Source organism: Rhamphochromis longiceps, linkage group LG9 (genome assembly GCF_057381845.1).
Source record: "Rhamphochromis longiceps isolate RC_006_pf linkage group LG9, R_longiceps_female_GT1.1, whole genome shotgun sequence".
NCBI lineage: Eukaryota > Metazoa > Chordata > Actinopteri > Cichliformes > Cichlidae > Rhamphochromis > Rhamphochromis longiceps.
The window spans coordinates 23,111,093-23,138,248 of NC_140565.1; the positions used below are offsets into that span (position 1 = coordinate 23,111,093).

General features: G+C 40.9%; 1 protein-coding gene across 1 annotated transcript in view; it reads left to right on the plus strand.

Moving 5' to 3' along the window:
* The window catches only part of plxdc2b (plexin domain containing 2b), a 120,930-nt gene that overhangs the window by 26,429 nt on the left and 67,345 nt on the right, over window positions 1-27,156 (plus strand). The window contains exon 2 of the mRNA XM_085418902.1: window positions 21,254-21,474. Within this exon, the coding sequence (XP_085275028.1) occupies window positions 21,254-21,474 (221 nt within the window). The remainder of the gene's footprint in view (window positions 1-21,253; window positions 21,475-27,156) is intronic.

Sequence of the window (27,156 nt, forward strand, 5' to 3'; positions counted from 1 at the left end):
TAGCACCAAATCACAACAACAGTTGGCTCAAGGCACTTAAATAGTTAGATTAAAATTTAACAATTAAAAAATGGCACCTTTTAACAAAGTAGTTTAACATGGGATTTCTTGCTATTTTGCCAGGACGAAGATGAGAAGGTTAACATGTGGCTGTTCAATAAATATGCAGCTATTCACCAGATAGCTTAGCTTAGCATAAACATCATTTCCCGACCTTACATTTGAGTCTGAATTACATGTCATTTGCATAATGAAGCTGCTTTGTTTCAATGTCAGTCGTGAAACAGCTGACAGGAGCCCAAGTGCAGATTTTCCAGGTACATTTCGCTACAAGGACAAACTTGTCTGTCAAGGTCATTTTGCAAGATCAAGAGAGGCATCTGTGTCTGGCATGTTTCTGCAGGTCTGACTCTGGGCGGTCACCCAGTTCCCAGCTGACATGCTCATAAACAATGCTGTAGATTCACCACAGCCCAACACACCACTCTACTGTCTTTATAGTCTGTAAATGAGCCAGAAGTGTCCATTATTCCGTTTTACACAGTGCTTGTCCTGTGGGACAAGTCTATACAAAACCTACCTTGCCTCACTTCTTTACAGGATATCAAGTAGAGGAGTTCTCATCCGAGACAAATCACCAGATCTAGCTTCTGCGTGGCTACACTCCCGCTGTGGGTTTTATTAGATTTTCTTTGCCTCTGAATTTGATGAAATCTGATGTAACAGTTCAAAGCTGCATTCATACACAATCCTCCCTGTGAAGTGAAATGGTATCTTTCCACTTTGATCAATATTTTTTTAATTATTTTTAATACTGGGCTCTGAAACCCGGCGAAAGAATGATGAGAAATCAATTAGACGAACGGTTATAATCTCGGTATCTGCCAAGTATTATGGGTACATTTGGAGCAGGACCAAAGAAAGGTCTTGTTGATCCATTGTCTTACTGCCAGCCAGTAATGATATGCTAATGCTGCAATTATTTTCCCTGTCAAACAACAAACTTTGTCTTTGCACGCAAGGGCAGAACTATACTTTGGCTGTCTTAAAAATAGATGGATTGCTAAAAGTCGCTGCTCAAATGGCCATCATAACGTTATAATAATCGCCTCCTCTTGACAAATTTGGCCTCTCAAATTTTTTAAGAAAACGTGAACGGCAGCACCAGGAGTCTATCTCTCTCTGCCAGGAAGAGCGCTGCACAGGCTCCCCATGTGCGTCTGAGTAATGGAGCCTGTGTTTTCTGCCTGTAAAGCCTCCGGCAGTCTCGCTCCTGTGGCTGAATCCTCCGAGACAGGTGGTGTGAAGTTGCAGGATGGTGTCTGCTTCAGTGTAACAGAGTGACTCAGCCCACCTTCCAGCCCCCTCAGGGCCTTTCCCCCTACCGCACTGTGGCTCTGACAGCTCCACTCCCGCTGTTTCCCCACCTTCATCATAACCTGGCATCATCCCATTGAACTTCGGCCGCTTTTAAGAATCCCTTTTGACATTGTTTGTCTTCAGGATCTGCTTTTCCACCATTTCTTGACATGAAATCCTTAAAAGCAGAAAGCAGAATTTGGGTTTCTCACCTGTGTCAGAGCAAAGCTGTCCATATTCCATCTGATGTGTTTGGAAAAAGCTGAAAGCTTTCAGGTTACCACTGCAGGGAGATTTTCATGTTTTATTCATGTTGCACCCCTTCTTGTTGTTTCTCTATAGGCATTTGCCTCTGAATATGGCCTTGGTGCAGCAGCACAAGTTTTGGGAAAAGTACCCGTGGAGAGTACATTTACTTGAGTACTCCGTAACTGTGATGCCAAACTAAACAACCTGGGCTTCTATTTTTGAAATATACTCACTGTCCTCATCATCGGGCCACAGTGACAAAGTCAATAACACTGGAGTTATTGAAAGCGTCCAAAAAATGCTCACGTTTACTTTAGAGCTGGGCGATAGAACGATAACGATATGTATCGCGATATAACTTTTACTCGATAGAGAAATTAAGCTATCGCGATAGACCTCGCCGCTCTTGTCCTCAAAAAAAAAAAAAAAAAAAAAAGGTCAGCCAATCCAAATTAAGTAGCGCAGAGCCGAACCAATCACAGCCGCAGCGTCACGTCGCGTGACTTGTTACGTACAGCACAAGTGCCAAGCCGCACGTGTGTTTGTTTGGGAAGCAGCCAGCGGGTAATGGAGCCAGCGCGTAATGGAGGAAATGAGTGTGCCGACTAGAAAAATCAACCGAGCGTGACCGAAGAGAAAACAGATGATGGTTCCAATGCCGGAGAGATTGTCGAACGGAAGAGCCATAGAAGTTCCGTAGTGTGAAGGTATTTCGGCTATTTCAAGTCTGACAAAAAACAGAGTAGCGTGCACTGTAAATTGTGCCGAAAGCAAGTCTGGAAATACAATAAACTGGTGCATGCGTCACACTGTGCGCCACGTTATTGTTTCGGTGAAATGAATTTCTACAATACTGTTACTGTTAATTCTACTCTCTGCAGTGTTTAAATGCTTACATATACACACAGTTACTGTCCCTCCACACATACGACTCGGTTCTGCTTCTATGCCCCAGCTTTGTTTACTTTTTCCCACCGAGGCTTCTAGACTTCTGATTGGCCAACATTTCTGCACGGTTAGGAATCTAGCGCCACCTGCTGCTTTGGCATGTTCATAGCAGCGTTTTCCTTCATTTCTGCCTTTATGTGTAGACGGGATTATTTTTTAAAACAAAAACTGAAAATCTCCGTTTTCAAAAATACCCGTGTACGTGTGGACGTAGCCTCAGTCTCTGACTGGAAGCGCTAATTCGTCATTCGGCTTTTGTCAGACTAAAGTAACTGTTAAAACTGTTTGAAAAGCTCAGCTATACAACAAGGAGAGATTGAGAATTTCCTTTTAGTTCTCAGTTTATTTGATATTGACAAAAGTTAGTCAGTTTTGTCTGTTCTTCTGTAAAACAAACTAAGATTTATTTTTAGAATTAATATTTTGTTTCTAAGTGGAATTGACAATTTAGTAGTCTGTTTCGTTTGTCCTATTTTGAAACTTAAACGCTTTAGCGGCTGCCTTTTGTGTAGTTTGCAATATTTGCCTTTATTTATCTGAAAAAGTCTCATGTTCCTTAAGTACATCTACCCTGTTGAACTTATTATGGGAAATAAATATTTAAATAAAAACAAGCTGCTGATTATTTCACATTTTACTTGTGAGCAACGGCACATTTAAATCTTACAAATATAGTTATTTGGCTTATATCGTGATAGATATCGTTATCGCCTGAAATGAAAAAAACATATCGTGATATGAAAAAATCTCATATCGCCCAGCTCTAGTTTACTTATAAAAAGACCCTCCACCTTCCAGCGTCCACATTAATGTTTCATATTCAGTGTCTCATCTGTACCGATACAGTGTATTGGCAGCAGAGTGGATGACTTTACAAAGGAAAATAAACATGTACTATGGGAGAAATATGAAATAGACACATAAAATACAGATGAAAGCAACAGACAGGTATGGTGTGAGCGTGTGGGAGAGGAAAAGCAGGAAGGAGGACTAGGAAACAGCTGCTATGTAAATAAAGTTTAAAATCTGATGGGTTATAATTGTCAAATCAGCATCTTCTTTAGAGTTACACAAACTTTCTTGGGCTCAAGGATCTAATGATTAGAACCTGGTGGTCAAAGGACAAACTCACCTCACCAAACACGCCTTTGACCATGACTCAAGAATTTCTGCACTAATTGTGAAGGATTTTCCCCAACATGTCTATTGGGATGAAATTATAAAGTGATAACATTTTATATCCTGAAGGTTAAATGTCAAGTCTGGAAGGACGGATGTAGAGTGGAGTAAAATGTGGTTATTTAATATTCTACTATATTCTAGAATTATGAAAAAAAAAAAAAAGTAAACAAGAAGCCAGTGTGTTGTGTTGACTCTAGATCATTCATATGAGACAATTTGGTTTTTAATTCTCTTGCAAATGAAGTGCAAGGTTTTTAGTTCCAATTAAGGATTTCCACTTGACTATTTTGGTACTTTTACACTGAAAGGTTTGAATGCTTTTTTTTCTCCAAAGATGGAGAAGCTATCCAAGGCTCTGTCAGTGCCGGGGGGGGGGGGGGGGGTCCTGAAGTTTGATCAGCGAAGCCAGGAGTTGCAGGCCATGGGCCCCACTGCTGATGGCAGTGTGCCCAGAGGCATAGCATACTAAGTGTGGCGGGGTGAAGCGTACTTGTCGCACTTCAAAGTCCCAAAGTGGGGAGATTTCCAGCCAGAGTAGATTCAGGGTTTAGCTTTCCCATAAAATGTCAAGCTACAGCAACCAAAATACAACTCCCTTACAGTGCAGTTAGAGCTGGGCGATATGAGATTTTTTCATATCACGATATGTTTTTTTCATTTCAGGCGATAACGATATCTATCACGATATAAGCCAAATAACTATATTTGTAAGATTTAAATGTGCCGTTGCTCACAAGTAAAATGTGAAATAATCAGCAGCTTGTTTTTATTTAAATATTTATTTCCCATAATAAGTTCAACAGGGTAGATGTACTTAAGGAACATGAGACTTTTTCAGATAAATAAAGGCAAATATTGCAAACTACACAAAAGGCAGCCGCTAAAGCGTTTAAGTTTCAAAATAGAACAAACGAAACAGACTACTAAATTGTCAATTCCACTTAGAAACAAAATATTAATTCTAAAAATAAATCTTAGTTTGTTTTACAGAAGAACAGACAAAACTGACTAACTTTTGACAATATCAAATAAACTGAGAACTAAAAGGAAATTTTCAATCTCTCCTTGTTGTATAGCTGAGCTTTTCAAACAGTTTTAACAGTTACTTTAGTCTGACAAAAGCCGAATGACGAATTAGCGCTTCCCGTCAGAGACTGAGGCTACGTCCACACGTACACGGGTATTTTTGAAAACTGAGATTTTCCGTTTTCGTTTTAAAAAATAATCCCGTCCACACATAAAGGCAGAAATGAAGGAAAACGCTGCTATGAACATGCCAAAGCAGCAGGTGGCGCTAGATTCCTAACCGTGCAGAAATGTTGGCCAATCAGAAGTCTAGAAGCCTCGGTGGGAAAAAGTAAACAAAGCTGGGGCATAGAAGCAGAACCGAGTCGTAAGTGTGGAGGGACAGTAACTGTGTGTATATGTAAGCATTTAAACACTGCAGAGAGTAGAATTAACAGTAACAGTATTGTAGAAATTCATTTCACCGAAACAATAACGTGGCGCACAGTGTGACGCATGCACCAGTTTATTGTATTTCCAGACTTGCTTTCGGCACAATTTACAGTGCACGCTACTCTGTTTTTTGTCAGACTTGAAATAGCCGAAATACCTTCACACTACGGAACTTCTATGGCTCTTCCGTTCGACAATCTCTCCGGCATTGGAACCATCATCTGTTTTCTCTTCGGTCACGCTCGGTTGATTTTTCTAGTCGGCACACTCATTTCCTCCATTACGCGCTGGCTCCATTACCCGCTGGCTGCTTCCCAAACAAACACACGTGCGGCTTGGCACTTGTGCTGTACGTAACAAGTCACGCGACGTGACGCTGCGGCTGTGATTGGTTCGGCTCTGCGCTACTTAATTTGGATTGGCTGACCTTTTTTTATTTTTTTTTTATTTTAAGAGGACAAGAGCGGCGAGGTCTATCGCGATAGCTTAATTTCTCTATCGAGTAAAAGTTATATCGCGATACATATCGTTATCGTTCTATCGCCCAGCTCTAAGTGCAGTTACTACAAACACTATATATATTATATATATATTTTATTTTACAAAGGTCTTGCACAGCTGAAGTCATACTGGCCAAACTCATAGGACCAAAATGAACATTTTACAAGTTATGCATTGTTTTCTTTTAGGAATATAGATTTATCTCACATATTGGTTTAAACTTTGTGAAAAATAGAAGCATCTGCTTAACAACATTGTTTTTCCTTCCCTGGACTCGAGAATCACACTCTACTTTTACAAATAAGCCAGCAGTGCATAGCTTTCATCTCTAAATTGAGAGAGCCCGGGGCCCAAATAGGTGTGAATATGAATCTCTCACTGACTGATTAGGAGCCTCTCTCGCTGACTGTGAGCCAAAACAAAGGCATCGTTCGTTGTTCTCCTGGGGGAAATTGTGAGGGTGTGCAAGTGTGGGTTGAGATTGCCAAGGTACATCCATCTCTTTACCCAAATAACACAGCCGTTCTTACACCTCCTCCCCTCTTCATCATCACCTCAGAGGCAGCGAACTAACCGTCATCCTCGCTCGCTGTTTAAGACTGCAAGGGACAAACAGGAGAGAAAGCTGGAAGATATTCGAGAACAAGTGTATCCAATTTGTATTCAAACCCAGACACTTCCAGGCTCTTTTTTGTCAAAGGCCACTGAACTGTCTGTTTCTATTAAAGACCCTGTGCAGCCACGCTGAGCTGTACGAGACAAACGGCACCAACAGAACCTGAAGTGAACAATTACTCATGTGTCCTCTGCAGGGGTCACAGATATGTTTGGATTGGATCGATAGGCATGTTTGAAGGATCGATGGGGCAACCCCCAGACACAGGCAGGAGCATCTTAGTCGGCTAATTTCATCCTCCATTAACACCAGTTGGACTTTTTACCACAAACATGAATGCCAGAACGTGCAGCAGTATGACAGGACAGCATCAAGGCTGCTGAGGTGAACAATATGAGCGTCTGTCCCGTGAGAACGAGGAGCAGGAGGCAAGCAGGAGCACGAAGCCCTGAAAGAGTCTAAAGCCCATCAGCTGAATCATAATTGGTTGTGCACAAATTTTGCAAAGCATTCTGGGACAAGAGTGTAGTAATACTGCACTAATTTCCAAACAGTTAGTACTTTTGGAGCCAGACACCATGCAGGCTAAAAATTACAATAACTGGGATCAGTGTGCACAGTACAGGCATCGGCACGTGCTATAGGCCAACAAATATGGGGCCAAAATTTGTCTTCTTCTTCCACCCTAGCTGGCACTTTCTTGCGGAAAGCACTGCTGACCCAAACACTCATACATGTTAACAACCTGCAGCTGCACACACAGCTGTCTGGGGTTTGCATCTGGGAGTGATAACCCAAGACCTTGTCTTTGCTAATATTCCCGAAAAGCGCAGAACAAAATGAGACAGCTTGACAGTTTTTTACCAAGAAACCAATTAAAATCCAAGTGAAGAGCACATTTCCTCAGGAAATCATCTCTTACGTCTTACCCAGAGAAATTAAACATTTGCAGGCTTTATTCGATTGTTCGAGACAGCTGATAATTTTTTTTTGCACTTGTCATTTCAGTGACATACAATCACCAGAAAGAATGAAGTGAAATAAATGGGAAAACTAATGAATTACAGAATTAATGAGTTTAATTAAGCTTGCATGGTTTGAAAAGGAGAGAAACCTTTGCGCCTTCATTGTCCTGTCAGAAAAGAAATGACGCAGAGCTCAGATTCAATATTTCCTCAGCTAAATCTGCATAATTAAAAATTTACACATTAGGTAAAAAAAAGAAATCAGTATAATGCAAATGAATTGCAAATATTTGCCATTGTTGAGCTCTGATTGATTGGAAGTCGCATAAACGTGATGCCACATCTACTAAATCCTCACTTATGATGGGATTTTTGGAGGGAATCAGCCATCTGCTCTGCGACATGCCGCTGCGTAGGTCTCATTTTCTGCAAGGATGTTGTGTTGTAAACAATATTTAATATTGATTTCCTGTGAGTGGCTGAAGTTGCCACTCCTGAATGGCGAGAGGCAGAGGCAATTATAGTCTGCGACTTGGATGTGGCTCCCAGTTTGTCAGCAGATGTATGAAATGTATGCCGGGTATGGGTTTGGCAGCGATAAGATTGGAGGTCCTCTGTTTCTTTTAGTCTCTGCTCAGTATGTACTGCAGGAGAAAAGAGTCTGAAAATCTATGTTTCCTGGTGTGCTTCTGCGGGATGCTGTGGATTCTTGGTGTATTCATTCTTTTTGTTGTTTGCTAGCTTGTGGGTGTGGGTGCCTGGAGGCCGTTGGTGGGAGGATATTATGGGATTTGGCAAGTTATAAAGAAGTTTGTCATATGTTTTTCCACATATTTTTGTAGAACATAAAAAAAAATATTGGGTATATGTTTACAACGGCTCACAGGGAAATTATCTCAGAGAAAAACATGTGTAATGCATGTTTTTGTTTAATTGGTTTTCTGTTACTCACATTTTGAGTATTTATGGCTTCAGCAAATTGGCTTGATTATCAGGAGTTTCAGAAGTGGGTATGAGGGCTGCTTCCAGGGCCGGAAAACTGACTGGCTGTGACAACCACAGTACGTGTTGTTGGTTGAATTTGTCTTCATGAAGGATTAGACACTGTACTCAGAGAGTACTGTAAATCACATAACTTCAATATTTTTAAAGATTTTTTAGCCTTTTTTCGTTTCTAGCAGTAAATGTCGATGTATATATATATACATCGACATTTATATAGATGTGTGTGTGTGTGTGTGTGTGTGTGTGTGTGTGTGTGTGTGTGTGTGTGTGTGTGTGTGTATATATATATATATATACACAAAATTCACGGTTCGGTTCGGTTCGATACTTTGGTGTCACGGTTCGATATTTTTTCGATACAAAAAAAATGTTCATGCCTTTTTAATTTGTCATTTATTAAAATTATAAATATATATTTTAACTCAAAAGTACAGTTTTTAAATTTAACCCTAACCCTCACTATTAAACTGTTTGTACTGAATATTGGGAGGGTTAAGATCTCTGTATAAATACATAAATAAATCTGGGTAAATTCCCAGATGATTAAACATGCAACTATTTTGCTGGTAATAGCCGAAATAAGTAAAGAAAATCAACAGCCTATTTATGCAAGATAATTCATAATTTTATTGGGGGGGTTGTATTGGTTGGATCAGATTTTTTTTTTTTTTTTTTTTGGGGGGGGGGGGGGGTCATAACCCCCCTGGAAATTATGCCCCTGTTTTGATCGACCTAAATTTAACAGTGACACCTGTGTTGGAAATCTGGTTTAGTCACACAGACCTAGGAGGGCTGATTAGAAAACATTTGCCACTCGATAGGGAAACATTCATATTCCTGAATGGCGAACGGCTGCTGTCGGTCGCAGCTTTGTGGCGCTTTTGATTACTTCAGTCACAAACAGGATGTTTGCGTGGAAGATACCAATTTGTCTGCAAACCCTTGCCAACTGCTCTCTGAGTGGCAGTGAAATTATCCGACACAGAGGAGACCGTTTGCCTTTTCAAACGTGTTGGCTTCAGCTGTGAGCTACAACTTTTACTTTGAAGGCGAACATTCTCAGATTCTGGTTTTACTGGACTGTGTTTAGCAGTTAGCCAGTGTTTGCAAACTGCAGGCAACGTAATCAAAAGAAGGTTTTTGGTGAGTCTCCCTTTCAACATGTGTCAAAAATTCAAATTATATACCAGTTTTAAATCGTTACAGTGCAGTTATCTGGATTTTATTGACACTTTTATGGAAGTTCTACATACATTCCAAAATAGATTAAAGTTAAAGAAATAACTGTGTTTATGTTGTGTGGGTTGTGGACACATCTTACTTTAAGTAACACAGAATCTTTTTAGATATTTTATGATGTGATAACAATGCTGCTAAACCATCTAAAATAATACAATCAAAAGAAAAAAATGCTCTTAATCACATTTAGTGACTTTAGATCATCTCAGTAGATATTTGGGATTCAGGTATTTGTTTTAGTTTGATACTGCAAAGCATTTGCACTCCCAGAGTGTATGTTACTGTAGGATTAGTGACATATGATGAATTCAGAGGGTTAAAACAGGTCCACACTATTTTGTACCAGTGACTTTCTGTCATGCAGAAGATTTTCTTTTTGCAAATATATCTGTTACGTTGCAGTTGGTGAATATCAGCCTGTCTGATATTTTAAAATATGATATTCTTGCCCTCCCCTCACACTCCTCCTTAGACAGCTGGGCTTTTTTAACTGTGGGAAATAACAGGTCCACTGGGAGAGTCGGACCCCTCTGCATGTGTTTACACAGCACTCAGCCCAGTGAACATTGGAGTGTGGAGAGGTTTGGCAGGGTGGACGGGTGAGAGGCTTGGTGATGCTGATGGATTAGCAGGAAGGATGAGGACAGGCCCTAGGGCCCCTGTCTGGGCTTGCCTGAAGTCTCCAGCTCAGAGAGAAAGTGGGAGGAAAAAAGCACAGTTAATACACCCATACTGGCACTAAATCAGTCTCCACCTGCAGACATACACATCCACACACATCTAAACACTCTCAGAACCTTTTCCACGCTAAAGAGAATCAATCTTCAGTTAAAAGGGTGCCGCCCACCACCGGGCCTGATATTTCCAGCGCGTGCACATTGTCTCTGGGTGACCTTTCAGATCAATGGCTTTCAGAGTTTACAGTGCTCAATTAGCCTGAAGTGCCTGTGGTAATCAATATGGTTAAAATGATCATAATTTACAGCACTGCCAAAGCAGCCCTCAATATTAGTGTGGCGGTGCTATACAGGAAGATGAAAACAGATTCGGCACTGAGCGATTTAAGTGAATCAGATAACAGTCCGAATCATAAGATGGACAAAAGAAAAGCCTGTTTTTGTTACAGGAGCTTGTTTTCTTCCAGGTAATATAAAGAAAAAGAGCAGAGCATTGTGGACAGCTTGTAAACTCCTGACAAAAACGCTGCGATGAGATAAGAATAGCAGACAATCATTTCTTCGCCTTAGCTTCACTGCTATGACAACTTGTACAGTATGTTCTGTTTTCCACGAACGGCTGTCTGCATTTATAAATTAATCACACCTCCAGGTGCACAGGACTGCAGCCAATGATTATGCCAATTAATTCCTTAATCACACAGTCATTTGGTCTATGAATGCAGCTATCTTTAATATAACTACGTATATGCTTTTCAGATCATTTCTGCAAACAGCTGCTCTGCGACCCTTTGGAAAGCACACACAGTTGCATACCAGTGAAACAAGCGATCACAGAAGAATATAGCAATATCTCCAGTTTATCCAATTTAGATCTAAAGCTTCTCCTTTGGCAGAAAACATTTTACTGTATGACAATAAGGCTGGCTTTTGGAGGGGAAAAAGTGAAAGATTAACCTATAAAAAAACATACGCAAAGGCTGGGATGAGTTTGGAACTGAGAAAAGTGTCTCTAATTATTGAAAAATGTTCTCACACTGTGAAGCATCTCTGACCTTCTGTCATCCAGTGTCCATCTGACTCTACTGATCAGCTGTTAGTCAGCCAATAAAAATCAACGATTATGCCAATTATTGATTTATGTAAATTAGATTTTATTTTTAGTGTCTAACTGAAGCACTTCAGCAGCTGATTACACTCAGTGATCTAATCAGGAGAGGTGCAGGTCAACTTAAGAAGACTGACTGAATTCAGTTTACTTGTTTCTGTTTTACGGTGCTGGTTTCAGTCACTGTTATTATGACCCTAATAACAGCATACAGCAATAAAGTGATAGAGCATCCTCAAAACTGGTGTTGAAGGGGAATTATTGTGCTTGTTTTCATTCTTTACCTTTGTACCTTTAAGCCAACTTTCTTCTCATTGGCTGGTCTTTACAAGCAAAAGGTCTGAACAGCATGTGGGTCAGGACGCTATGCTAGCGATATCTTCTCTATTTAGACTGAAACCTGAACTGAAGTCCAACGCTTTTGCTGCTGTAACATGTCATAGAGTTTGCTGTGAAAATTGTAAAAGACCTCACTTTGTGGCAGTGTTTGATTGAATATTGAACTCATTTTTCCGCACTGTGTTAGCAGATGTGTAGCTGGCCTAAAATATACAAGACAGGAATGAGTCAGCGAGTTCGTGACCTGAAACCATCTCTGAGGCTAAAGCGACTGAGAGATCAGCTCTCGGAAGAAGATTGGGGTGGCCGAGTGCTCTGAGGATAAGTGGACAAAAAGAGTGATTATAGTGTTGAGTCCGTCCCAGATGTTAGATTTGTTGACGTGTTCGTGTCCCTTAGAAACGCAGCTGAAGATCGTGTGAGTCCCATTGTTTGTGAATGAAAGCGTTTGGTTCTGCCTATTCACCAGTACTGATGTAAGCATTTCCAATTTTAGGCTATGTTAGGCAGGTACTTGAGGACTGTGGGAAGAGTGAAAGGACTTCTTTAGCATTTTCATGCAGAGATTTAGGCAGAGTGAGAGATGTTAAGGTTTTTTCTCTCAGTGGGGATTTGAGCCGGTTGACCTGTAAGGATACAGTCGTATTACCACAGGTAATAGCTCGCGCTGGAGGGAGGAGAAATAATCTGTTGCGGGACGTCCAGTGTCCAGTGATGCATCGCCCCCCAGCCCCAGCTTCTCTCACGGTGGAGTGAATCAAGGCCTCGAGGCTCCAGTGCAGTACTACTCATTCGCAAAGTGGAATGAGGGCCAACAGCCGTGCTTCATCGTCCTGCAGTCTATCACTCAATCTCCTGGAATATGAGACAGAAACTGTGCCTGACTAGAATCCTGAATTCCTTAGCGCTTGTATCACTCAGGAAGCGCTCTCGTCTGTGTGATCGTGCTGCCTGCCTGCCATGCCTGCCTGTGTGTCTCTTTGCCAAAGCATTTTTGTGTACACTTCCTACACTGACCAATGCCAGAGCCAAGACAACCAACAATTACATAAAGAAAGCCGCAGCAGTGACAGCAGACTCCATGATGGTTGACTCCAGCACTTTAAACCCTGTGTTTTGGGGTTTGACACACTGTGCTCAGGCATGTTTCTGGGTGCTTTGTGGTTTAGCCTGCTTGGGATTTTGTGTCCACTGTTTTTACTCAGAAAGAAAATTAGCAGCTCCCCACAAAGCCATAGTAAAAAAACAACAAAAACCTGTTATGTTCCTCAAGGTTAAAGCCTTGATTAAAAATCACTGGACCCGAAGCAGAACTGCCTCCTAATTCCGCCTCATTTTCTCTCCCTTTGGCTTCATTCCTTCTTCTAACACGCAGTCCTGACACCTGTCCTCTTCACGGACGCTGTGTTTCCCCAGGCAGTGTGAATGCAATATTAGTCACCTTCTAATTCATTCCCTCCACCTCCTTTCTCTGCAGATTGTAATTAACATGTTCAGAGTTCAAAAATGGGCTTTTATTTATAGCCCCCCTGCCTGCTTTCTCATTTTGGGCGGCATAAAGGAGGGCTCGCTCACAACATGCTCGTTTCCTGGTGCCGGTGATGCCGGGAGCCATTCTGATAAAGTTCATTGTGTCCTGCACAACAAGCATATCAGCAAAAGTCAGAACAAGTTTATACGATATGAGTGTGTCCTTTAGCGTTTTGATTCAAATTCTGAAGCGTATCTTTGCACTCTTTCTCTTCAAAAGGGGTCACGGGCTCTAACTAATTGCTGAAGTGAGACATCAAAATTTCAGTGTAATAGTTACAATGTGATTTCTTCAACAAGCTGGTTATTATGTTTCAAGAAAAAAAATCGTTTTTTATCGGCGGACCTAATCTGAACCTCGGGGGATGTTTGTGCTGCAGTGCCCCGACTTGGAAAGATGTGACTAATTGTCGGCAAAACAAATCTGTGGTGAAACGAAGCGTTCATGACAGGCAGGATGCCAACTTGATGTTCCTCTCCAGGGGGAAAGACATCAGAAATCCTTTTAGAAAACTGGCTGAATTTCTTTTAGAGGCTTTTCCGTAAGAAGAAACCGATTTTGTTCTTTTGTTCATCTGCTGCACTATTTTAATTCTTATCCTGACTTGTCTCACGCTCTGATTAGCTCAGATTTCGGCGTATGATATTCGGATTGCGTTCTAGGAGCTCTGTGAAACTGGATGTGTTTAACTTTCTCTCAGCTTTACGACTTTGTGTTTGCTTAATGACAGGTTGTGTTTTTAAGAGGGGATGCGTAAAATCTGAGACACCACAGGTCAACAAAGCACACTTTCTCTGCATAATAATTACTGAGAGTTGTATGCCTGGAATTTATGCGCAGCAGTGTGCAGTGATAGTAAAAAGAAATTATGCCCTCTAAGGTTTTTCCTGTCATGATATAATAAAAAAAATCAATCTGGTCCTTAGTAAGTGTTAAAATTGGGTAAATCCAACTTCAGATGAACGACAACATGTGCCATATTACACTGTGTTGTTATTTATTCAGCAAAAACTAAGCTGAAATACAGGCGCATTGTGTGAAAACTATGTACATCCAAGGTGTACCGTCACACAGATGGCCTCAGCTTATACTCCAGAAGACTCTGGTTCACAGAAGAGTTGAAGAGCAAGGTGTCCAGATCCTGTGGCTGCAAAACAAACCCATCACCCCTCCACCACCGTGCTGACAGCTGGTATGAGGTGTTTGTCCTGATATGTTGTGTTTGAGTTTCACCAAACGTGGCGCTGTTCACCTCTACTTTGGGCTCATCTGTCCAAAGCACGTTCCAGACGTCTTGTGATTTGTTTAGATGCAACTTTGCAAACTTAAGCCTAAAGCTGCAACTACACTGGATAAGATATGACCATGGAGACCATGGAAAGCTCAACTTAAGCACACAGGTGCTGCCTTTTTTAGTTAGAGAGAAGAGGCTTTCTCTTGGCACTGCCAAAGAAGCCATACTTATTCAGTCTTTTTCTAATTGTACTGTTATGTTAACTGAGGTCTGAGATGTAAGTTTTGGGTTTTTTACAGTCTCTCTGAGCAGTTAACACTCTGACGTCCACTTCTGGGAATACTGACATCTGCCTTGATTGTTTTCCACTTGTGAATAATCTTTTCACTAAAGAATGATGGATGTCAATTTTTTCAGAAATGGTGTTACAACTTTTCCCAGATTGATGGAAAGCAACAATTGCTACATTAAGATCACACCTGAATGCTCCTGACCAGCAAACTGCCAAAAACCTCACCTTTTATAGAGGTGCTCACACTTGCTGATGATCGATCAATCAGGTAATCAAGTGTGCTTGATTAGCAACACCTGTCTACTGTTCACCCTCTTAATTCCTTTGGAAGCAGTAAGGGTGCACTTAGTTTTTCACACACTGCTTCAGCATAATAGTACAGTGCACCGTGTGTGCATTTAAAGGTTTTCTCTGCTTCAATTTGAAGTAAATGTCTTTGGAGTTTGGACCGTTTATTATACAAATCAAGCAATTTGATGTCTTTTTTTTAATGAAATATAAGATATGACAGTGCTCATGCTCACTAGCTTCTTCACCCTTGTCAGTGTGACTCAAACGGTGTTTAATTTGTTTCAGCAGGTTAATAAACAGTCAGGAAAGTTCTTGAAAGTCAGTTACGTCAAATCCTTCTATTGTTTTAGGTGTAAGCAGAAAAGTTACATACTGTAAACTGACCTCCAAAAGCTTTTTCCACTGTGTTTCTTCTTCTTCTGCATTTTAATGACTAGGTTAGTATTCCCTTGCATGATCAGATTTTTGCACATGTTGTTAAAAGTACTTCTTCTGACAAATGTCCCTAATCAGCTGTTGCTAATGAAGAGACAAAGTGAAAGTGAATGGAGGAAAAATTGCATTGTTTTGCTTCCCAGTGCAGAAAGATTTTGATCACATTGTCTGTTCTCTGTGAGAATTAGTTTTGTGCCGTGTCAACAGCAGATCCTTACTTTTTTCTATTTCAAAGATAGTTATAGTTGCAGAAAGTTGGAATAGTTACATCAACTTAATCCATGTGGACCCTGGCGAGCTGATGTGAGTCAGCACAGTTCCAGCACAAAATACTGAAGGTCTTCCAAAGTGCTTGGCAGGGTCTGCGGGTACACTGATAAAGCAGCTTTCAGTGGGCACTAAATTAAGCACTCTGACACCAAGAGATATAAAGCCTAAGGAATCGTTTGTGGATGTGACTTTTTCTACATTTCTCGCTGAAATTATGCACAAACGCAGTGAAGCATTCCAAATCATCTACTTGTCAAGTTTGTAAGTCTCCTTTCGGCACTGCGGCGTCAGGTGGGAACCAAGAGAAAACAAGAAAACAGTAAAACAAGCAGAAACTGAATGAAAGAAAGGGTGCAGACAGGATCTTCATGCTGCGATTTTACTGCCTCAGTGTCTTTGAAAGATTTCAGGTGGAACCAAAAGCGGTTTGTGAATCAGGGATGTTGACAGGCGTGAGTCAGGCCAACAAGGGTGCTCGACAGAGTCAGGGTGAAGGTATGCAGTGGCTTTGAGAGGCAGTGAAAGAAATGCAGAGGGGTAAGATTTCCTTTCTCACAAAAGAGGAATAGCCTCGTTAGGAGGAGAAGCCCCCGTCCTCCTGGGGAGGTTTATTTTAGGTGTCCCTCGGTGGTCTGCCCTCAGTGCCCTCCCAAATCCTTGACAAAAGACCCTGGACAATCAGATATACTGCCATCCCTGCATCACAGTACTTCTGTGTTCACAAGAAGAAATGCAGGTGCATGGGTGACTCATCATGGCTCACAGAGGGACATGCTGGGAAAAGAGCAACCATTTGTCAAGGGCCCTGTGTTGTGTTTATGTGTACTTTGCCAGTTTTCCATCGTATACTAAGGATCCTTTAAAAGGAAATAGATGTTTACACATCAGTGGAACGGTATGCGTAGGTGCCTCTTGGATTAGCGTATTTAACTGCTGTTGACGGGATGTAGCCTGGGCTGCTTTGTCCACACGGATTTGATCTGATTAATGACTATTAGGGATAGGATGAGTGTCAGGAAGTATTAGAGGTATGCGGAGAACGAGACAGGGAGTGAATAGGTGGCCACGGAGACCAAACAAGAGTGAGATTATCCACACTGGAAGATAGTTTTGGGAGTTTTGGCTCACTGCCATGAGGACTCCTACTTTATATCTGGAAGTATATGAAATGATTTTATAGCAATTATATGACATTGAAAATAACAATTATGTCATAGCTCAGTGATAAAAGTATCTTATAAATGTTTTCCAAATCTCAGAGTTGTTATTTTTCTTAATATGGAAGTTAAAATTTATGTCTGGGTCCTGGATCATACACCAGGATTCCTGGCTCAGTTTGTGGTCTTTAACTTCAGAGACTGAAGGTGACTTTTAATTGTTCTCCTAAAACAGTTATGTGCAAATTGTGAGGCAGTCATCCCAGACCCATTTCATACTCTTCCTCTGGCCACAATAAATTCTTCCCATGTGCATCAACACCCCACCCCCGTTAGAGCAGATTGGTCTCTTTGCTTTTTGCCTTTGCCAACGCTCATTATAAAGTGAATCTGTCAGCCTCCTCTTTGAGCGAATTAGCATCTTAAGCTTCTCCACTTGCTCTCGCTGCCTCTCTTCTCCAGTGGGGAGAAGAGAGGCAGTCGGGGCCCCCCGACCAGTGCCTCTGGTTGGGGGGCCCCGAGGGAGGAGCGGGGAGGAGGGACGGCAGCGAGAATGAAATGCGAGCGTTAGAGAAGAGACGGAGGGGGAAAAGTGGAAAATGCTCCTTACTAGTTAAACCCAGTGACCTCTGTCTCATTAAAGAGAAGCAACATAAACTAAGAGTAGAGGAATCAGCAGTTCCCCTTGTTCCAAAACCCAAAAAATCTGCCATGAGCCTTTTTTAAACTTTGTGTCTGGATGAGTGCGACGAAAATTAAGTTTGTTACAAATTTACATTAATAGCCCAATCCTAGTCAGGTCACCAGGGGGAGGGGCAGGAGCTTATAAGCCTGAAGGCAAACAAGCCTGAAGTCATAACAGGACCGACAGATGAACAGACGTCCGCGGCCTTCTGTGATGCATCTGAAGCAGAGAAACACTTGTAAACAAGTGGAGAACAAGCATTCTTTGTCAGGTTTTACTTTTAATCACGTCTACTGCTCTACTATGGAAAATAAGGAAAAAAATAGATATAAGAAAGCCATAATGTTACAGTATGTTTATAAAACTATACGCTCATAAAAGCTTGGAACTCAGCAGCAGCTGCTGACCTTATAAAAGTGCTCAAGGTGTTCTAGTTTTATACCAACTTGAAAGAAACAGTTTGAACATTGTACCTAAAGGCACAACAACTAGCCTATTAGAATATAATTGGAGTATATTACTGTTTTTCAAAGTCTCATTTCCAATAAGCTGATGGCTTATTGGAAATGAGACAAAAATGGGGAAAATCAAACACAGGGTGGGGTTACAAAGGACACAGTTACAAAGGAAAGAAGAGCAAAATAGGAGGCAGTTGCTGTGACAGTCTGTGTGCCAAAGTCTCCTTGGGCAAGAAAGTGAACCCTGTTGTTCTATGATTATAGAACAATGTTAGTTTAAAATATAATTCTATTAAAATAGAAGACAGTACCAGAATGTGAGTGAATCGGGCAGAAAAATGCTATATAAAGACCAGTCCACTTATATTTTTAATAACAGTGTTTGTTTTTTTTACTCTAAAAGCCATGCAGGGACAAAATGTTAAGAGTCCTCAAGCACAGTGCAGAGTGGATGAAGTCAATTACAGTTTGAGTACCTGTCGTTGAGGGATGCTCCAAAAAGAAGTAAAGTGAATATAATTGCAACGTGTCAGACAAAAAGATTTTAGTTGTCTGCACCATATTTGGAAAAAATCAGCTTCAGGAATTCTGATATATTTGGTTTACAAAAAACAATATTTTCTGTTTTCAATAGAATTCCAAGGTGGAGGTATGCAGTCTCTGCATTTTAGACAGAAATGTGGGGAAAATAATGTTTTGTCCGGCCAAGACTCAAACTTGGGATTTAACATTGCATTTGCGTGCTGTATCCACACTATGAGTTGCAAACTTTCACTTTCAAGAGCAGAAATTCAGGAGAAGTTTTGCAATCAGTGAGAACAACCTGAGTGTAAGGAGCATGGATTAACTGGTGTGAGCAGAAATACGTGTAAAAGCAGAGTAGTGTGAATCTGCGCATTGCCGTGTCTGAATGTGAAAAACACAAAACTATTTATGTCGATTTATAGATTTATACACAACATCCTGTACTGTCAGGTGGTCTTCTTCTTCTTCTCTTGCTGTGACAAATTTTTGCACATCTTTGCATGTTACTGTTCCCTGTCAGTAAGTGCCATGCTGACCTTGTCCATAAAGACACCTCTGCACCTCTAATGGAGGTTAAAAACTCCACAGTGAACCTTTAAAATATAACCTTTTTTTTAAATGCATCTTTGCAGACATCTGTTCACACCACACTGAGGCTTTTCCATCTAAATGAGAAGTAGTTGTTTAACTATATAAAATACAAACTGCACAGTTAGCTCCTGTTGAATTAAGGCAGTGATTCAAATCAGCAAAGCGCTTCATTATGTCACTCTGAGAGAAGAAGGATGGAATAAGGGAAAGTAGATTTCTTATAGTGACGCAGCAGATTGTATCTCCAATCCATCTGTCTCTGGCTCAGATAATCAAGTCGGTGTTTACAGTAACTCGGTGCCATTTCTCACCTGTCACCAGCGTCTCGTTTCAGACCGAAGGAACCGGGATGATTAGCTGTGACTGTGGCCCACTGGTCTGTGTGAAGGCTGCTGACTCATTCCTCGTGTGCATGTGTTTCAGGCAGATGGAGAAATGAGAAAAGTCAACTGACACTGTTACTTATTACATTAATGGCTTGAACAGTCCCCACGTCTGTAATTTGACTGTTGGCTTATTGAAAGTAAAAATACTTTGGTGGTATGTGATTATCGTAGCCCTGAAAACTGACAGTTTTTATTACACAGCAACAGATTTTACCTTTTAGTTGACTGTGAGAGGGTTTAATGGTTTAGGTTCTCTAGCATATCAATCAAAGCTTATTTCTGGTGGGTTATCATACATCTATCTACCAGTGTTGTTTAGGCAAGGCAAGTTTATTTATATAGCACAATTCAACAACAAGGTGATTCAAAGTGCTTTACAGAGACATTAAAAAATAAAAAGCACAATTTAAAATTGATTTAAAAAAAAGTAGATAAAATCAGTAGTTAAATGTAAGTTTTGAAATTTAAGCTTAAAAGTGTGGATTTGGTGCTTTATTCAAATGCAGCTGAGAATAGGTGAGTCTTCAACCTGGATTTAAATAAACTGAGTGTTTCAGCTGATCTGATCCTTTCTGAGAGTTTGTTCCAGATATATGGAGCATGAAAGCTGAATGCAGCTTCTCCGTGTCTGGTTCTGACTCTGGGAACTGATAAAAAACCGGATCCAGATGACCTGAGGGATCTGGAAGGTTCATACTGGGTCAGGAGGTCACTGATGTATTTTGGTCCTAAACCATTCAGAGCTTTATAGGCCAGCATCGGAACTTTAAAGTCTATCCTCTGACGGACAGGCAGCCAGTGTAAAGACCTCAGAGCTGGACTGATGTGGTCCACTTTTTTGGTCTTAGTGAGGACTCGAGCAGCAGAGTTCTGAATGAGCTGTAGTTGTCTGACTGATTTTTTATGTAGACCTGTAAAGATGCTGTTACAGTAATCAAGCCTACTAAAGATGAATGCATGGACTAGTTTTTCCAGGTCCTGTTGAGACATCAGATCTTTTATCCTTGATATATTCTTAAGGTGATAGTAAGCTGATTTTGTTATTGTCTTAATGTGTTTTTCTAAGTTTAGGTCTGCATCCATCACTACACCCAAATTTCTCGCCTGGTTTGTGGTTTTTAGGTGTATAGACTGTCTCTGGTGACCTGTAATCGTTTTTCTTTGGCACCAAAGACTATTACTTCATAACCAGTCGTTAATTTCCTCAATGCATTTACCAAGAGCCTGTACAGGGCCTCGGTCTCCTGGTGACATTGTGATATATATTTGTGTGTCATCTGCATAGCTATGATAGTTTATTTCGTTGTTCTTTATAATCTGTGAAAGTGGGAGCATGTAAATGTTAAACAGAAGGGGTCCCAAGATGGAACCTTGGGGAACTCCACATGTGATACTTGTCTGCTCAGATGTGAAGTTACCTATTGATACAAAGTATTTCCTGTTTTCTAAGTATGTTTTGAACCAGTTTAGTACAGTTCCTGAAAGACCTGCCCAGCTCTCCAGTCGTTTGAGTAATATGTTGTGGTCAACTGTATCAAATGCTGCACTGAGATCCAGCAAAACTAAGACTGACATTTTTCCACTGTCTGTATTCAGACATATGTCATTAAACACTTTGGTCAGAGCGGTTTCAGTGCTGTGGTTCTGTCTAAAACCTGACTGGAAGGCATCATAGCAGTTATTCTGTTTTAAGAAGTAATTGAGCTGTTGAGAGCTGTTTATTAATCACACTTTCCTGTTCTGTCTCCTTAGGGGTGCCATACTCATACGTGCAGGAGCAGGCGAGAGATGAGGATACAGCTGTTGACGTGAAGCTTTACAGTCACCGGTGGAGGAGATGGCTCCCCCCAAAGCCTCGTAACATGGACAGTAACAGAGCCAGTCAGGAGCAGGACCAGGAGCGTGAACAGGAGCCTGAAGGCTTCCCAGGCCTGGTTTCAGCAGAGGAAGCAGACAACAGCTCCCAGATAGAGGTAAGCAACGATCCAAGGACCAGATCTTATTTTTATCACAGCTTCTTTTTCTTTTTTTCCTTTAGAAGGCTAGGACAATAAGTCAAAAGCCAAGCATCAAGCTTTAAAAGTAAAGCTTGTTTTACTGCATATGCACAGATTAGGCAATAAAAGAAAGCAGCAGGTAAGTGAACCATACTTTCAATTGCTTTAGGTTAGAAGCAACGTCTGGCATGCTTCACTGGTGTTTAACGGCCAGTAAATGCCTGAAGATGCCATTGTTTCAGTCTTGGAGATGCCCAGTAAATGCACTGGTATGTCATTGTTATTTAGGCACTTCCTCACCTTGTAGTGTTACTGCTACCGTCCTTACAAAGGCTTTCCTGCAGATGTTGGCATTCTTGGCAGGTTATCTAAGAGTCTTAATTATGGGGGAAATTAAATGGGGGAAGTGAGCGTGTATTTTTGTTGTGGAAGATGCAAAAAACAAGTGTGCTGGAAAGTTTCAGTATTAATTTCCTCTCACGACAAGAAGGTCCTGGGTCAAATCCAGTCAGTGGGTTCAGGTTAGATTAATTGTCAATTCTAAATTGGTTGGAGGTGTGAATGTAAGCTTGAGCAGCTGCCTGTCTTTCTGTGTTAGCCCCGTCATAGATTGGTTACTTGCCCAGGCTGTATCCCACCTGTGTCCCATGGCAGCTGTCATATGCTCCCCTGCAACCCTGATATAGAAAACGAGATGAAAATAGATTGATGGAAACATAAGAAACATCCAGTTTTCTGTTACATCTGATTTCATAACCAGGTGCTTCTCTCATAACGACATAACTTAACCGTAATGGTTAAATCAGGGGTGTCACACAAAACACTTGGGGCCAGAATCAGCCTGGCAAATGTGAAGGAGATTTTGAACTTTTAACTGTGTTTTCATGGGTTTTACAGCTTTTCTAATTATTAAAGACCCCCCTCCCCCCCCCCCCCACTGACATCCATAACACACCAAAGTACAAGAAGATTTTCTGCCAATTAATGAAAACTTTCTCGAAATTTATACATGTAATTACAAGACAGTCTGAGCAGTGAACTACCACAAAGCTTTTCTGTAACTTTACATATTATTTATCATTTATCAATCTTCCTCTGACCCCAACCGGTCACGGCAGATGGCTGTCCCTCCCTAAACCTAGTTCTGCTGGAGGTTTCCTTCCCACCATTGTCAAAACATTTGCCCAAACATCAAAGTCGCCTGTAAGTTTATATTAAATAATATGTTAATGAAAGATGTTAAAAGTTCTCCTGCAGTTCACAGTTTCTGCATTTTCACTCACCAGCCTTAATTCATTTCTTGTGTTTGACCGACGTCACGCAGTAAATCCTCCTACTAGTATGAAATGAATGAATCAATAAAGTCCTCTGTTGAGCCAGACCCAAAACTACTCTTAGGTCGCTTCCCTGGAGCAATTATAAATCTCCTTACAAGAGTGGATGTTTAGTAATGAAAAAAGAAGACGAGGAGGGGCCTTTAAGGATTAATATTTTATATCAAATTAAGCCCAGCCCTCAGGTGTTCATTTACCTTCTATGTGGGACTGGATCCTTTTAAATTTGACCTCAAAAAGACCAGAACAGGAAATTAACCCAGCCCCCTACAATGTGAATGGTCTGGAGGACCTGCTGGAGATTAATAGCTGCTCTCAATCTGTGTTTGTATCTATGTAAATGAGAGGCATCGCCCGCATACCTTGTTGTGGCGCCTTGGATGGCACGCAGCATGGGGGCGTTCAGCTGGGTTGTAGACAGCTCGTTAAGTTTTCCCGTGGCCTCTAATCATCTCAGGTTCACAGCCCTGTCTCTCTCAGTGACAAGGGCTGAGAAGCTTTGATCGTCAGCTGTAATCATTCACGCTCAAATTCGTGTGTAAGCACACACACACCACTTTAAATTTCACACAACTGTAAACACGCTCGGACTACAGCACGCACCTGTGCTCCGTTTGTCATAGCCACGCACATTTATGCTTACATAAGTGCTCGCCGCCACTCAGACATGTCCCGTCTCGTTGTTTTTTGTCTCTCTGAGCCTCATTTGTTGTTGCAGAATGGAAAAAAACAGTCGACAGCACAAACACCCCGTCAGTCCTCCCTGCCATTACTCAGCACACGCACTCCCTCACCTGCCACCAGCAGAGCCTTCATATTCAGAGGGCAGAAACAGTAAACACTGAGCTCAAGGCTTCCACGCGGCAGTGAGCTGAATGGGTTTAAAGACCGTCCGCTCAAACAGCTTTAGCTGTGTCCTGGTGGAGAAATCTACTCTTTGACACTTTAGCAAAGGTATATATCACCACTCAGTGATGGTAAACACATCCCAGGAGTTATTTTGTACCCTAATTTATTTTGTTGCGCGAGTGTTCAAGCTGCTTTCAAATAGTGATTTACAACCAAAATTACCTGTCAAAACAAATGTGAATCTAAGCTTGCGCTGAAAAAGGTCGTATAGCTGCATTACACTCCAGTCTGTTGAAATTACTGCCTGTCATGCCATCAATTTCTCGCTGTGTTATTGTTGTTCGTTGATGTGCAATAGTGGGTCTTAAGAGATGCCGTTATGCAGTGATTTTGTCAAAGTGAGTAACAAAGACTTGTGGTAATTACTGACGCTTTGCATCAGTTTGTTTAATGACAGCAAGTTTGATGCTCTTCCAAACTAAAAGACTAAAAAAAAGCCCCAGCTATCTTTGTGAAAACCTGTTGGGGTTTCAGACCATATGAGCAATGAAATGTAAAAGAATTTCACACCCTATCAGGTCCTGTTTGGTTTTAAGGTTAAAGTAAGAGGTGGAGCAAGCAGCAGTCGTTCGAAGGCGGGGTTGTCGAGCTCATTTTACACCGTGGGCCACATAGAGCCCACTTTGGTCTTCAGTGGACCAGTGAACTCCTCTTTCTGTCAGTAAAAAGAGCATTAAATACATATTTAATCCCTGAAATATCTAAATATAAGAAGAAGTTCAGTTTCAGCCACATGTCTCGGTTTTTCTACATGATAAAGACACGCTGCTGCTGTAACTCTTTGGGCTTAAATTGTAATAAATAAATGTAAAAATTACAGAAAAGGTTCTGGTAGCTTATTGCCCACACTGTCATGTAATTATAAGGCACAAAGTTTTTGTTAATTTTAGTTATTCTTAATTTTTTTTTAATCCGAACTCTATACCCACCTTCACATTTTCCAAAGCTGTCCAGTGGGCCAGTTTGGAGTTTTTGCCGGGCTGCTTGTGTTTGACATCCCTGCTTTAAACAAGAACGAATCTGAGATCGGCATGCAGCACCTAGGCAGCTCACTCTCTGGGCAGTATTTACCGAGTTTATAGCATTTACAGTTTGGGGTGCAAAGAGGAGGCTTTTGTTATTTTCTCTGCTGAAATTATGCTTCAAATATTTTTGAGCACAATTATTTTTATTGCTTCTATTTATAGTACGTTGTGTTGTGTTTGGTAAATATGCTAAAACAGAAAAAAGTTAAATGCTTAACCAGCTCTGAATTTATGAATACGATTTTTTTTTCTTATTTGGTGCATTTGAGAGAGGACAGAGCTAGAATACAGAGAAAACCCAAATCAGTAAATACTACTTGTTGTCCAATTCCACTTTTTTGCTTGTTGTACAATGCAAATAATTAAAAATGTAGAGTTTGTGCTAAAAAGAAGTCATTTTTGTGTAATCATTTAAAGTCAGTTTGTCAGTTTGAAAAAGAAAAACACAACTATACAACCGTACAGAGACTCACAAGGCCCCAAACTTTACGTTTTTATGCGTGTTTTATCCAAGGATGGACTGAATGCTTCCCAGTTGAACTCATCCGCATCAGTGCAGGTGAAAAAATCTGTTGATCTTTTTCTTTCTCCTTCCTTTTGAGGTCATTCTGTGCTTGTTTAACACACAAGTTAGCCAATAGCAGCTTTCCTGTCACCTCTACATGAAGGTTTTAACCACAGCGGCTTAGACAGCAGACTGTCTGACGCCTGAACGACTGTTACTCACTGCAGCAGCTCTCCGGATCATTAACCCAGATTAAACAGCTTCTCTGCTGTAGGTGTCCTCAGGTCACTGTACGATGGAATAAGAAAGGCAGAATCAAACTGTAGGAACGAGTCAGGGTGTCTGAATATAAGCCAAGTCTCATCAGCAGCTGAGCACACTGAGGTCTCTGCACACCCCGACATGCTCGCAGCTTGTGGTGGTTCTGTTGTATTTTTCATGTTTGTTATCTAATGGCTACCTTTCAACATGTTATGCAATTGTGGCTGCAGGCACTTCATGTACAACATAGTTTTATTTTTTTCTGTTTTGAAGAACATGAAGGAAACTATAAAAATATCTCTGAATTTTTATCCCATAAATCACAACCTAATGGTAACTAATGCCATTATTTTTTAATGCACAATACTTCTTTAATTTCCTGTTGTAAGGGATCATCTAAAATCCTCCAAAATTAACAGTATCAATAGATCGTGAGGGAACAGCTGCTATGTATTTACATCTTTGTATTGTGCTGAAGAGATATCAAATAAATTTGAACTAAGGCAGTGGCTGTGTTTTCATGTAATACTGCTTTCTACCACAAGGTCATACACAGAGTTCATGTAACCGTTATTTAACCAGGTAAAGGAAAACATTTTCAGCAGCGCAAGACGAAGGAAATCGGTTCAGGACTAAAAATGTTTTTGTCATGAGCTCTGCCTTTAATCAGTGTAGGAAAGGTAAACAGCATAGGCGAGGGCAGGTAAAAGGTAAAACAAGTCAATACACAAGAAAATCCAACATTAATACAACAGAATAAAACAGGAAACAGGAAGAAAAGACAAGTTTATGCCGTGAAAACTTTACATCAGAGTTGAACAAAGACAAGGTGGCAGTGGGGATAGCAAGGCTGGAGGCATTTATACCCAAGAGGACACGTGTGGCACAAAATAGGTGAGAAACAGAGCAAAGGATGGAAGTGCAACTAAATGAAATACACAACAAACAGATTTTTTTTAAGCAGGAGGCAACAAAAACCAAGGTTCACATCTCGACAAAAAGCACCAAGAAGGTTTAAAGAACAGCAGCACACAGTTAAGTACACATACACTAGTAAAACACTGCCCCCTGTGGTGAAAGTGTTAAAATTATAGACCCTTTAGTGAATATCCACCATTTTCCATGGTGTCCATGTAACACGGACAATGCTGAGTATTCTTTGACGCAATCTGAGAACCGGTACATAACTACAGTAACAGTCACACAGGAAAAATGCACTTGTGAAATATAAGGCGGTCAGGCTCTCACTTGCTACAAAGGCTCAGTGTTTAATTCCTTCTCATAATTAAAGTTAATATTTTCAAAGTGAAAAAGATAAACTGAGAAGGGAAGACGACCTGTCCAAGTGTGAGGCTTTATTTCTTCTCTGAGTAACTAATTAAAACATGGATGCTTTTGTGCTTTTACCTTCGGGTGAAGATGCACTTGTTCTAAATATTGAGAGGGAAGCCTCTCTACCATCTCTACAAAAATCTACGCTTGTGGCTGATCGGACTCTCGTATCCCTGGAGCCCATGAAAACAAAATCAGCTAGCAGACGACAGACCTGAGCATGTAGGTGCAGCAATCCATCAGTAGTCTGATGATCTCTATAAACTGATATCTACATAAATCTGGAAGGAAG